Source organism: Clytia hemisphaerica, unplaced genomic scaffold (assembly GCF_902728285.1).
Source record: "Clytia hemisphaerica strain Z4C2 unplaced genomic scaffold, Clytia hemisphaerica genome assembly, whole genome shotgun sequence".
In the NCBI taxonomy this organism is placed as follows: Eukaryota; Metazoa; Cnidaria; class Hydrozoa; order Leptothecata; family Clytiidae; genus Clytia; species Clytia hemisphaerica.
Window position 1 is genome coordinate 1648576 of NW_027104101.1, and position 14023 is coordinate 1662598.

General features: G+C 35.9%; 2 protein-coding genes across 2 annotated transcripts in view; one reads left to right on the forward strand and one right to left on the reverse strand.

The window, feature by feature from the left end:
• Positions 1–1540: 1540 nt before the first annotated feature.
• Positions 1541–3935, reverse strand: LOC136813061 (endonuclease domain-containing 1 protein-like). The gene is made up of 2 exons (XM_067069580.1): positions 3877–3935; positions 1541–2816 (listed from the first exon to the last, which is right to left on the reverse strand). The coding sequence occupies exon 2, from the start codon at positions 2802–2804 to the stop codon at positions 1812–1814; it is 993 nt and encodes a 330-aa protein (XP_066925681.1). The 5' UTR covers positions 2805–2816; positions 3877–3935; the 3' UTR covers positions 1541–1811.
• A 3270-nt stretch (positions 3936–7205) lies between these two features.
• LOC136813062 (uncharacterized) overlaps positions 7206–14023 on the forward strand; it is a 29838-nt gene continuing 23020 nt past the window's right edge. Inside the window, exons 1-4 of the mRNA XM_067069583.1 lie at positions 7206–7351; positions 8003–8254; positions 10925–10967; positions 12008–12049. Of these exons, the coding sequence (XP_066925684.1) occupies positions 7254–7351; positions 8003–8254; positions 10925–10967; positions 12008–12049 (435 nt within the window). The 5' untranslated portion in view covers positions 7206–7253. The remainder of the gene's footprint in view (positions 7352–8002; positions 8255–10924; positions 10968–12007; positions 12050–14023) is intronic.

A 14023-nucleotide genomic window follows, 5' to 3' on the forward strand; every position in this document is an offset into this window, starting at 1 on the left:
TTTTAATCTACAAGCTTTTTCACATTGGATTGACAAGAATGTGGAGCAAAATTGGTCAGAAAGAGGAAAAGAAAAACATTCTTTTGCTTATATCAGCATAATACAACAATAGACAGACATTGTCCCGACATGAAATATGTGCCTGGTATGAAACGGGAACACTTGTGTAAAAGTAAAACCTTTTTAAGGAGTTAAGTTTTAAATCAATTCTTCACCCCCATTTGATATTTTAAGTCCGATATTTTAATGATTCAGACTTACATAACATAAGTTTCGATTGCATATGATGAAAATTCAATGTTTAAAGGGGAAAAGTGACAAATTTTAATTCAAAATAAGGAATGAATACACCTTGGAAACATTTAGAGGTTGCCATAGTTAATAGCCTTCAGAATGAAGAATTTCTGTTTTTTATTGGAAATGTTGAAAAGTTAAGAGAAGAATACAGTGGACATCTCTAATTAGCGAACACCATCGGGAAGTAGGGTTAGTGTCCACTAATTAGAAGTGTCCGCCTTTAGAAACTTTTCAATTGAATAAGGTATTATTAAGGGGTTAAGTATGTAAAATTTCGGTCCGAAGTGCTTTTCTAAAAACACTAGGACAGGAAGGAACAAGAGAATGATTATTCAAATGCAACAACAATTTAGTTTTTATGAATCATAGTGGTCTTGAGTTGCTTGAGGCCCCGGCAATTTATCATTTTTATGACGTAAGCAAATTCACCGACTGTTTAAAGGGAGCGCTCCAAACTTCTATAAGCAATTTTTTCAATGAATCTTTGAAGTATTTAAGAAATTGTTAATTTAGATAAATCAATCCTCTCTAATTTTTAAAAGTCTTTGACCAGTGTGACCGCTTATTAGAGTGGAAAAAGTAGGGTTTTGGCCATTTCATGCAAACAACCTCGCCCACTAATTGGAGGGTCTGCTAATTGAGTGTCCGCCTTTTAGAAACTTTTTTATGAGGATTTGACTAGGGAATGGCCGGGGAAAATAGAATTTTCCTCTAATCAGAGGTTTCCGTTTCTATAGCGTAGGCAAAAATAGGTGTCGGCTATGAGTCGGGTTTTTGCCTTCCACAAGTCTCTCTAAGGGCTTCAAAAGTAACAAAAAATAAAAAAAGACCTTCATGGATTTTTCGAAAATTCACTCTGTTAGGGTACTGTTAGGGTCATATTTTCGCCGTTTTTTATCTTTCTAGTTTTTCGGCAAAAATTTGGTCTTTCTAAGGGTCGGTTTCAGAGATCCAGCACGCACATACCCAAATTACCAAAATTATTCAACCCTAATATCCCCCTTTGTGCTCTGGTTTCACCCTTGCTTTCTGGTTAGCGCTAAAAATGAGTCTTCATCAATTTCCAAACACCTATTTTATTCTGCATTCAAAAATGAACTAAAATTACAAATGTTGTCTGATTTCTAAATAATAAAGGAGAATTTTTAGTGTAGAAAATGAAAACAAACTTTGAACATTCCTTGTCTCTGTGACCAGGTAGAGTCCACTATTTAAAAAACTATTATATTCTGTTTTGTTTTCATTCTCACCTGAAAAATCAAATTGACTCATGCATAGTCCACTCAAAATTTTCTAATCTATCAAAAGGGGGATTGGATTCGAATCAAAGAAGAAAAAATGACGTCAAATTTCTGGAGTCATTTTATTGAGAGTTGCTCACAAATAACATTGAACATTTTGAATCCCCAGTAAAACCCCAGATCCAATCTTAAACCGGCGTCCGAAATATCCTTGCACCGCTAAAGTTGGCAGGTCTATTCAAAGGAAAAAAATTCAAAAATTTATAGTAATGTTCAATATCGTCCACGAAATTTTCTGTTCCCGTTCAATTTCCTATTCATTGTGTTAACATAGATGAGACCATCCTCTGCGCCACACCCATCCTCGAAAAACCAGACATCCTGAGCCCCATTCTTCTTGTTCCCAGGCCATTCCTTATTCAACAAATCTTGCAATTCAAACAAATCAACGGCTCGAGTACCCTGTAGACGTGTATCCCGTACATTATACCCGTAAAACCCAAACGAGAACTTCTTTTGACGTACAGGATCAGTACAGCATACGGCCGTAAAACTCATCTTCGGGATTGTAACGTTACGACCGATTACATCTGACGGGTGATCTGACGGTATTGCGCCGGTAATGAAATAAGCTTCCGCATTCACGTATTTTTTAACGTAAGGTAACGTGCGTTGCTCCTGGTTACCGAAACAATATTTTGCCATAATTTCTTTTACAGCAGATTCAGCTTTATTCCATGAACCGCTGTTAAATTTATCATACTGGGGTACTATGTTAGTGAGAGAAAAAGTGGCAATTCTTTCCCGACCATCGTGGTAAGCGTTTGGGTTCAAATGTCCTCTTGTGAGGAAATTAATTTTCCCATAGGCTTTGTAATCTTGATCCGAAGCCTGCGTTTTGAACTCATATAGCCTGTTAACAGATCTCGAAGTCACCATATCATCGCCTAGTGTTTTGTTCTCCAGCTGTGGTTCGACCATCCATTTCGGTCGCTTCTGGGACGCGCCGATCTCTAATGTATAAGCTGAGTAAACAGGTATTTTAAGTTTCGTGTCATACAATGTAGCGTAAAATAACTTACGTGTGTTTATGCTTTCTTTTGTTTGGCAAATTCGACGGTAGCTAGGTTTTTGTATAAACTTAGGTTCGATTCCCCGATAAAAATGATCGGTGCAGTAAGGTTCTGATTCGAAACTTTGGACGACTTTGGAGAACACGATTTCATCTTTGATGATCATTGAAATCAAAATCATTGATATCAACATCTTGATTCCAATCTGTAAAAATGAAATCAGAAATTCAATAAAAAAAGCTTAATAGGCCTTTTCATGAATTATTTTGAATACAACGACTGCCTCGTTTTGAAACCATTACCAAGGTGATTCAATTCCTTGAGTCATCAAGTGTTACTTTTATAAAATAAGTAGACTTCTGGGAATCAGTTACCATAGCAATATATTGAAAACGAGGTGAGCGTTGCTCGTTACATAATTTATGAATTTACAAAAAGGAAACTTCGAAATTCTCCGAAAAGAATCTGATACTCCGCGCGTATTCACTCTCAAGGCCATGACTCCGTAAGAGAATCTGCCCAGGATTGTTTTTTAATCTTTTCCTTACATATTTGGGATAAATATTAAATGAGCTTTTAAGGCAAAAGAAACGGACCAAAATCAAACGTCAATCATATACATAAACAAAATACACATAAAACAAATTGCTTATTTTTTGGCTGAACAACCAAGTATCAGATCGCCACGTTTGCCACATCCCTTTTAAATGAATGATTTGTTATGAGATTAGACGATCCTATCGTCTACACAAGATCACACAAGATCACTAAAAAAGGGAATAGTTTAGGAGATGCGTGATAAATTCGGGTGGAGTAAGCAGTGGTGGAGATGTTTACAGTGTTGTTCCAAACTCTACCGCCACTTTTTCCCCGTAAACCGCCCTGACGCCCTAACTCTCTCCTGTGTCCTCTAAGCGGACGATAGCATCATCTCTTATGAGATTAGTTTAACCCGAGAGAACTCTTTAAATGTTGAAAAGAGGAAGTATTAACAGTCTAAATATTCGAGTAATGATAAAACATGTTTATTTGTCAGGTTTCCTAGCTAAAGACCAAAATTTAATTTATCCCCAAGGTCACATAATTTTGTTTGAACGTGCAAAACGACAACGCCCTGGGTGTTGAAGTTTACACGTTTTCACTTTTTAGATTTTAATAATTTTATAAGTAAGAACCAACTAATTCTTGTTGAGGCTTAGATATTCTTTTTTCACAATATCTTGAAAAACCTTAAAAGATAAAAAACCTTTACACCCTTTACATACCTTGAGAATGCAGAAAGAATGCCAAAGAAATGAAAACGAGTACGACTTTTGCTTCTGATCACAAAACTTTTGCTTATGTCACACTAGCATAAGGGGATGGCCTTATTAAGACGTTTTCAACAAATTTTGGATGACCTCAGCATATTATTTTGTGGGTTTCTATTGGTTAATCATCTAATTGACCACCTTATAATCATAATAATTGGTTGAACCCGTCACATATTTATGACGTAATCTTTCATACATAGCACCCTCCTCGATCTGATTAAATAAGCGAAAATCTACTTTTCCTGAACAGAGCCGTTCATTTGAGGCAGGTGCACAGATTTAAAACCTTTAGTATTCCCACTGCTCACCAAAATTAGTTTTTTCCTAAATTAGTTCTCATAAGTTTTTCTATACTGGAGCTTCCATTGTTGCTTGTAAAATTATCTTATTTAGATTTAGAATATCTTTCAACGCCCATCCCAGTCCTTAAAATAATAGATAAATACGGTGGGGTTACCTAGGCAACAGGAGGGTACAGGTATGTGCCGCCCTTATTGGTACCTTATCTTTTTAGATTTATTTTAGTCCATTTTGCTAAGAAATCCGGTGTTTTAGAGTCTGCATAGCCTTATGTTCTCAATTTGTTCTTAAAATTTTGACTATCGAACTTAATGCTCCTATATATAGTTTGTTCTTATATGTAGAATTTGTGTAGGCGAGATGGCTTGACAAAAAGTCAGGTACTAGGTTACCATTTTATCCAAGCCTTGGCTTACTTGACTTAAGTTCTCTTTATCCAAGTTTGAAGAAATTAAAACCTCTTTGGAATTGTTATATAACATAAAAATTTCAGAAAAGTTTTACTGCCCATTTTCGTGCCACTTCTTTTACATGACTTGCTGGTTTAGATATTCTAAATTTTCAATTTCATTTCAATTCTTGATCTTTTTCAAAAAGTCAAAAGTTTTAGCGTTGTATGAAAGCGATAAACGGGTCAAGGTACCATTTTTCACCTCTATGAGTCTCAAGTAGGGTCGCCAAAACACCAAAATGGAAAATTTAGTCCCTCATAGAGTATTTTTTTGGGGGAATTTGGGATTTAAATTAGGATTCAATTACCAGAACTACTCCATTACGTCCTATCTTCTCTCCATTTTTTGTAAGATTTGCAATTATCTGGGCCCAGTGTCCCGGCCTAGTGTATTCTAATTCTAAAATCTTATAAAAAAGTTATAAAATTTTAACTAAAAGGTATTACTCAAGATTTCATTTCACAATTGTTATTATTTTGAATATAATCAATAATGCATTGCAATCGCAATGACAAAAAAATGCATTACGAAATAAATTAAAAATGCAGTCATGAAAAATTTATGAATAACTTTACACATCATCTTCGCAACCCCTCTTCTGCTATTTTCCAAATTTTAACGTTGGAACTAAATTTATACGGAAGGGAATGCTTCCACATAGCAATGGTGAAATATTGTATGTAGAGATAGTAGTTTGAGTAAAGAAAACGAATTTTAAATTAATTTCATACTCGTCAAGTTTCGTGTCATCCAGCATGGCAATAGACGATATCGCGTTTAGATAAATGCAATGCATTCTGGTTTCTCGGGGACTCTCAAAGGAATTATAATGTCGATTATATAATGATCTGGAATAGATTATAATTCCCTTGAGGGTCCCCGAGAAACCAGAATGCATTGCATTTATCTAAACGCGATATCGTCTATTATCAGTAATTTACTGTAAATGTCTCTATAAAAATAGAGTAGAGGATAGAAGCCTAATGCTCTTTTATTGTTTGCTCTTATGAAAAAACGTGTATCAGCTAAAAGGAGTTTTTCAAGAGAGATACACTAAGACGTCAATGTTGGAGAATGATTTACACTTTGAGCAATCTAATGCTTTGTTTTCATTTTAACTTTCAACATATTTAAGAACAATAATAGAAAAAAGAATTGTCTGAAAAGTTCTCCCAAAAGTTGGTTTTGGATAATTGCCTATTTTGAAAAAAAGTTTTCTTGTCCCAAACTTGTTATAGACGAAAATGGCTTACATTGTTATAGTTTTATTCATATCACAGAAAGTAAGTCTAGATAAGGAGAGGGTTGCGGGAAGCTTTGTAAGCTACCTTACTTGAAATACCGGCTAAAATCGCCTGTGAATGGGGTAGGGGGGGGGTCGATTTGGATTGGATTTAATATTCAGCGGTGCTTGCCCTGGTTTTAGCAATGCCGACATAATGAGTCTTCTTTTTTGCGATGAAAGAGTTTGTATTTTTCTTGGTCATCATGAATCCTGGCTGGTTGAATACTAATGGTAAATCAGCGAATTTGCCCTTTCTTCGAATTGGCGGACTAAATGTTTGAATATCTATCTTTTTGATATCCTCATTCGATCAAGATATAGACAAATGAAGTTTTAACATTCTACGCTTCTGAAAAAAAAACAGTAATTCGGGGAATATTGGCGAGTTTATGTATTTGCACTTTTGAGGACGTTAAAGTGACTGAAAAGCGATTTGGAATAACCCGCAATTCTGACCCGCAAAATCGGGAACGCTAAAAGTGCTGGGTTTACTGTCATCCTCAGTGATATAAAACAAACTAGAAGCTTACCATCTCCGAGCCTGAACCTTTCATGTCAAAAAAGTCCCGAAAACACTGAAAACACTTTTACCTGAAACACCTTTTCTGAACCTTTCATGGTTTTCTGGGTGTTTTTGGCAAAAACATTTTACCAGAAACACCTTACCTCTCGAGGTGGTGTGTTTCCAGCATTTCCTGTGTTCCTGGTATTTCCATAAATCAACTCTCAATTTTCTCCACTAAACTCAGGCAAAAATGCCATTTCCCAGAAACACCACCATTTTGTGAACCATTCAGTCTTTTTCCTGGTGTTCCTGGTGTTTTTCAAGACGATTTTGAAGCTCTTGCAGTGTCCTGACTGAACCAATCAGATAAAAATCGGGTTAAAAATCGGGCTAGAAAATTGGAAAAAAAAACGGGGAAATGGGACTTTTCGATACCGTTTCAGCCAGTCGGGACTTGTTTTATAGCAGTCGCTTTCGACAGGACATTTGGTGTTTATGGTGTTTTTAAAAATTGAACCTTTCATGCTGGAAAGTGTTTTCTGCAAACCAGGTAAGCAAGGTGTTTTTAAAAACATGAATGGTTCAGGCTCTCCGCCACAGAAAAAAATAGATACATAAACTTTTTTCCCAGTGCTTTTGATTTCTTTGAAATGACGTCAATATTTGTATCGCGAAAACGTTGCATTGCTCTAAATTCCAAACATGAACAAAACTGAAAAGTTTTTCATGTGAGATAAGGAATGGCGTTCTAAAGAGTAAAATATGTACGGAAACTTTGAGGAACGCCATGGATTCAAATGAAAGTAAAAATATCGATGACGACGTAGAGAATCAAAGCACGGAAAGAATTGAATTTGAAACTTTAGGACCATTAGCATCGTCGAGGTAAATGATCGATTTTCCATGAGGTACTGTAGCAAGATCATTTTAGTAGCGAGTTTGCGTTTTTTCAGTGGCGGAAGCGGTTAGTTTTTTCACTTGTTTAGATCTTGACCGACTCTTGATGACTCACTGAGGAGTCATTTCTCAAAAAGAAAGATTCACAAACTTAGAAAAGTTTTATTCCTTTCCGATTTTCCTACATTTGGAAGAGATAATTATCCGATATTCCGATTGCGAATTGACGGCTGCCAACGCTTAAGCACTATAAAGTTTTCCTGACACATCGATGGCAAATTGACGACCACACCTTTAAAAGAGCGGGTCAATTTCCCATGGGAGAGAAATGATAGTCGGTCTTCGATGTGGCCGCATCTCCAGTCGGATTTAACTCTCCTTGTTTGTAGAACCTAAAAAATATTTTGGATGGACCCGCCATACACAATAGCAGCAAGGGCTGAGGCTAACTTTTTGAGTTTTAAGCCTAAAAATATTCTTAACATGTTCTTATTTTTGCCATTTTGTTTTAAAGTCCGCAAAGCTTTAGAGTGATCTTCACTTGTTCTTAACATTTTGGCCATGGCTTTATGTTCTTTATGTAGTTTGTTCTTACAAAAAAGCGTTTATTCTAGATAATTTTTTTATTTGAATTTTCAGCAAAAAACGAAAACAAAAAAACGGAAAAACCCGCAAACACTCTTTGGCTTTATGGAATTCTACATCACATAAACAAGCAGTCAGAAATCGAAGTCTTTCTCTTGATTCTAAAAGGTTACAAGAAGCATGGACCGAGATTAATGGACGATTACGTAATAATCTAGAAACAGATCTGACAATGTCAGTCAATCCCTACAATAAAAAACGGCCCGGAATAACACAAGTTAGTCATCGAACATCACTACTGGCAGGGTAAGTCTTTTTTAGTAGAATTATATCATTAGAGTTGGCTCTCCCTGAAAAAAATTGAATATGGGGATGGAGGATATAATAGTTTTTTGGAAATTTACCCCGTGGACATTGTGAATTTTGACCCCCGGACAACGGATCTCACCCACCCCGGACAAACATCAGTTGTCCCCCCCGGACATTCAAAATCATCCCTAATCAGCAAACTTGCCCCTAAAACAAGGCAAATTTTGCAGATTTTTCACTACCTCCGGACAAAAAATCTAATATATCTAGTCAACGCAAACCATGGTCGCGTCTCCTTAATTTTTCGCCGATCAACTTTCCATACCAAGGCGAGGCCGTGAAAAGAATGACAATGTGAAAACCCTAAATATTGATTCCTACACGATCTTACGTAAAAAATTCTACTGTTTTGCTGGTGGGAAAGTAAAAAAAAATCACAAATACCTTGGCTTGGAAAATAGTTAGCCAAAGTATTTGAAATGTTTTGCACCAAGGACTATAGACTAATTATAGACGGAATCTACAAGCTAATTATCTCACCATCTGATCATAGTGAATTTTTAATGCCCTTCATCCCTGCAATCTCTTACCCAGAGCCGCTTGCACCATTGTTTTGATAGAACTGCATGTGCTATTATGATCATAAAACAGCGAACTAAGGGACTGGGTTCGAGTTTTTCATCCTGCCGCTTATCATTTTAAGAAACCAAAAAATATAGAGAGAAATATAGAGATTTGACCTTTAAAAGAAAGGTTGTCCCCTATCTTTAAATATAATAGTTTTGACAGGTACACGTTTTTATAAGAACATTTGTGAACATTTAAGAGGGCTTAAGAAAGATTTTTGAAGTCTTCGGATGTTCTTAATTTTTTTGAGTTTTAAGCCTAAAAATGTTTTTATTTTCACTATTTTGGAAGTTTTTTTTTCCATACTCTCCTAAAACAATCGGGTCCACAAGCCTTAAAATGTTCTTAACTTGTTTTTGATATTTTGGCCTCGTATTCCTATAAAACTTTTCTTATAAAAAACGTGTAGTTTAATAGAAGAAATTCCCTGTAATAATCTGTAAGACAAATCTTCTAAACTGAAGAGAAATAATGTTGTGCCGATGACGTGAGAAAACTGGCTTAAAATTTTGAATTTTCGTCTGTTGAATAATGTTATGTGAGAGAATTATGACTTCTTGACAGCTTTTGCAAAATATATATGGTATGTAAAAGCTATAGACATATCAACCCTTAAAGCGTGTGATGAGACTGGAAGAAATTATATTAATATGTCTGAAATCGTTGTATTGATGGACATTTGATTTCAATCATCCCTGGTAAACTCTACCTAGTCTTTTCACGCTTTAAGGAATTGATAATGAATTGGTTGCAATGTTTTTTTATTCCAGAGAAGGTTTTTACATTGTATTGGGCTTTTCCAGAAATACTCTGTACCCTTTTTTATTGAGGAGGTGTGACGTCCAGGGTGGTGTGGAAAATAAAAAAACCAGAGGGGTCAGTAGAATGAGGTGAAAAATCCAGGTTGGTCAGTAAGATGAGGTTAAAAATCGCAGGGTTGTCATTAAACCAGGTCAAAAATCCAAGTTGTCCAAAAATTGAGCAATAAAAGTCCAAGGGGGTCCTTAAAAATTGAAAAAGAAAATTGAAAAAAAAATCAGGGTTTTTATCTTTTCCAGCAAAAAGACCTCCTCAGGTTTAAAGATTTGTCGGTCCAAACGTCCAAACAAGGTCCATTTAACGACCGTAACATCGTAATAACGTTAGATGAACGTTAGATCAACGTTACGTGCCAGTTGAAGATAGTTTCGGTCAAATGCTTATAGAGGTCATTCATATTTTGTTAAGTTACACGATTTCTACCATTATGGAAGTAAACGTCTGAATCTGTAGAGGCGATCCTTCACGCAAATCGCAAACGTTTGCTTCTATAATGGTGAAAAATGCGTAACTAAACAAAATATGATACACCTCTATAGCGATTTTAAACACGAAACGAATTTTCATTCTATTATAGGGGGAGCTTCTTTTTATCGTCTTTCCCTCGGACTTGGAACCCTCTTAGTATCACCAGGGATGGTATTACACGCTCATCAATAGATCTTTTAAACGAATTTAACCAAAAACTTTCTATAACTTCATGTCCAAGACAAATACTATAAGGAAAAAATGTTATACCTTTTTTGGAGATGTTAGTAAACGATACCTAGGTATTCGAAGATTGTTATTTATTGATAAAGTTGCGTAAACCTTTTTTGATATTTTGCGGTAGTATTGCTGATAACAGGATAACGTATTTTCAACCGTGATGTGTGTTGTAGTTATGTTCTTGATAAAATGAGCTTTAAATGGTTAAGAGATGCATTGTTTTGCCAAAAGGGGGACTGGTTTTGAAGAACACGTTTTTTTTTATAAACGTGTATGTTACAGATCCATCGACGATAGCCACTTTTAAAATAATTATTCTTCTCTAGTAAAAAACAATACAAAAAAATCTTATAAATTACAACATCCATCCCCTCCTGCTTGAATGTCAACAATAGCTATTTTGGAAAGTTGTTCAGATAGCAGTATGCTTGGAATAGATCTCATCTATTCGTCTCTACAACAACATCAGCTTTCGGACAGGAGTAATTTATCGGACACCTCATTTCTTTTCAGCGGAAAACAAAGGAAAACAAGAAACGGAATTAAAGAACAGTTTGTAAGTTTTTATTTCATTTGATTTTGGTCAAATTTTGGACTAATTTTCGGACTAGTTTTAACAGCCTTTATTCCGTGCTAGTATCCTTCTAGGCTCTGATATGTTTCGATGTATGGGAGATCTTTATATTTTATTAAATTTGAACTAAAATTTGAATGGCTAAGGGCCCGGGGCCCGGGGGAAGGATACTTAAGCAAGTGAAAGGTATGGGTATGTGTCTCTTTGGAACCTGGTCCCTGTAAGGTTTGGAAGAATCAGAAAATTAAACCCCAGTCCCATTAAGAGTCGGAAGATTAGGGAAAATTCCATACTTTTGCCCCTAAAACATCGAAATTTGTTCTAATTAGTCCCAATAAGGGCCGTAAAATTCACAAAATTCCTCTATTTTAGTCCCGCTAAGGGTCCAAGGGTCAAAAGCCGATCCTGTAAATCTAGGGGTTAATACAATCATTAACTTTCCAAACCTCTGTAAGAAAATTGAAAAATTGAAACAGGAAATTGTCAGACGGGAATTTTGTACACGATTAGCATCCCCTATATCAAAATATATCAGAGGGGATATGCGCAGCCTAACGTTGTTTCCGTATTCTATGGAAATCTCGTCTTGTGGATAAAATCTGACTTATTGAATGTTATACGTAGCCAAGAACCCGAGTAGGGGGTACTATAGGGTTGGAGAATGTCTGGACATGTACAGACCGGCCGCAAACCTACCGTTAAAGGTTTTCTAGAAATTTCCTAACCTTAGAGCCTTAGAGTGTTTGCTTTGTAACCCTAGTCATTCTTCATTCATTGGCCAGCTTTTATGTATTCGAGATAAATCGAAAAAGATGGTATAAAACAAAGTTTATAATTTGCTCGACAACGGTTTTCGCAGGTAGGCAATAGAACAGGTCGTCTGTTTAGGTGAGCAAAGGCAGAGCCGTACATCAACTATTGACTTTGTTTTGCGTCGACTTCACTTACCGTCGCCCTCGATATCCTCCGATACAAAAACTCGCTATTCTATCAAAATTATTCTTTTTATTTCTACTTTACAGACCATACTATCATCATCACAGAACAAGAAAAAGTTTCTAAAGGTAAAATCTCTTTCTTTGTTTATGTTTTCTTAGTTAGCGTATGGTCTTTGCTGGTCGTTGTTAACATGCGTTCGTTTTTAAGCATTAAAACTGAATACAGTTTGAGTCTCTTTTAACTCGAACCTCTATAACTCCAATGTCTCCTTAACTCGAACAAGTTTTATGGTCCCTTCTGTTAACAATGTCTCATGAACCTTACTCTACAACTCGAAATTTCCTAACTCGAACAAATTTGTGTTCCCCGTGCTAGTTCGAGTTATCATACACCTATCAACCCTTAAAGCGTGAGGAAGCTAAGTTCGAGTTAACCCGGAAGGAATGACGTCATAATGTCTTGACATGCATTGACATCCAAATTACAGGCAAAGAATTTTGACGTCATCTCCTTGAAAATTTATTACCACACCCCTCAAAGGCCGATCGGAGCGATTGATAGTTGTAATTATACGTCACTTATGATATATGTAATGTATTACCTACTCTGTACCAGAGTGTATCTCACGTTTGTCGCTTCGCCTCTACGGCAATGAATTTTGAAATTAGCTGTAGATACTGAGTCTTTGTACAGACAATTTATTACCAAACCCCTCAAAAATCGACTGCATCGTTGAGTGTTATTGTCATTACATCATATATTCAAAATATGGCTGGTCAATACCTCACTAGCAACATTCGCGGCTGTTAGTATTTAGCTGTTATTCAGCTCTGTGATGTAACATCAGGAGAAATTGTAATGCTACATTGAATAAAAGATTTTCACCGCTAAAAAAACGCAACTTGACGAATAGTGAAAAAACATTTTTTTATTTTTACATTTCTTACCCAATGGATCCAGTAAAAAAGATATTAAAAATGGTTTCATGCATCTGCTCAAGTAATAAATGGTGCCAAAACCTCTAACTTGAATTCCCTTGGCTCGGACCCATCCTTTGCTAAACTTTCTTATGTGGTGCATTGTTGAGGAACTAAAGGTTTTGAAGATGGGAATTATTGCAGTTCGCTGAGAAAACATTGCTTAAATCCTAAATTTATTATTCATGAAATAAACACCTTTTCGACCGTAGCCGTAAATTGCCAATTTTACCACCCTGAAATCTTTATTTCGCACCTATAGACAATAGAAACAGGTGTAAAAAAGGATTGGATCGAGTTTAGGGGGATAATTAAATAATAAACTTTTCTGTCTATTCACTCATTGGATTTTTCTATTTCTCGATATCTTTTCAGTATTTGGATAACTCCTATTTTAGCTTAAAGTATTCATTATAGTTTATTCAGTTTATGGGCTGAGCTTTGACATTATCTGAAGCCTTGATTAGCGGGTCTCAGCGAAGAATGTCAAAACAATTTTGACACAAATGAATACTGCTTATGATACACTAGGATATATCAATATTTTAAACGATAATTTGAATATTACATTTTGCTTCGAGGTCAGACAACCGAAATTGAACCTTTTCCAATCTCTCTGTAAAACTTCTTTGCGTCCATTTTGAAAACTTTGTTCTGTCTAAAAAATTTGTTTCGTTTGTCAAATCGGCGAAGTCTTTGTCAGACAATACGACAATTCAGTAAGCAACCTTTTCAAAGTTTCAAGTATGTATGAAAAGATTTTGGAGCTCGATAGATGGGTTTTTGTAATTTCCCAGCTGGCACACAACGTTGTTTCAACGTTTATTTAACGTTCATAACGTCCATATAACGTTAGATGAACGTTGAAACAACGTTGTGTGCCAGCTGGGTTGGAAGAATAGGGGAAGGGAAATTCTACAGACCTTCTGCAGCCGGTGAGACCTTCGCCCCACTGGAAAATTTGGTCAAAATTTTGTCCCGGTGTGGAAAAACACCCTACAATTTCAGCCCCACTGGGATATTAACTTTCATTTCATTCTCAATTAAAATCAAATATAAAAGATTTGCACTCCAAAAGTGTCCAAAACTTTCATCCCGGCCGCCCGCTGAGAAAAAAAAATT

Excerpts from the sequence above, each read along its gene's own strand:
- LOC136813061 (XM_067069580.1), bottom strand. The coding sequence starts at position 2,804 with ATGTTGATATCAATGATTTTGATTTCAATGATCATCAAAGATGAAATC.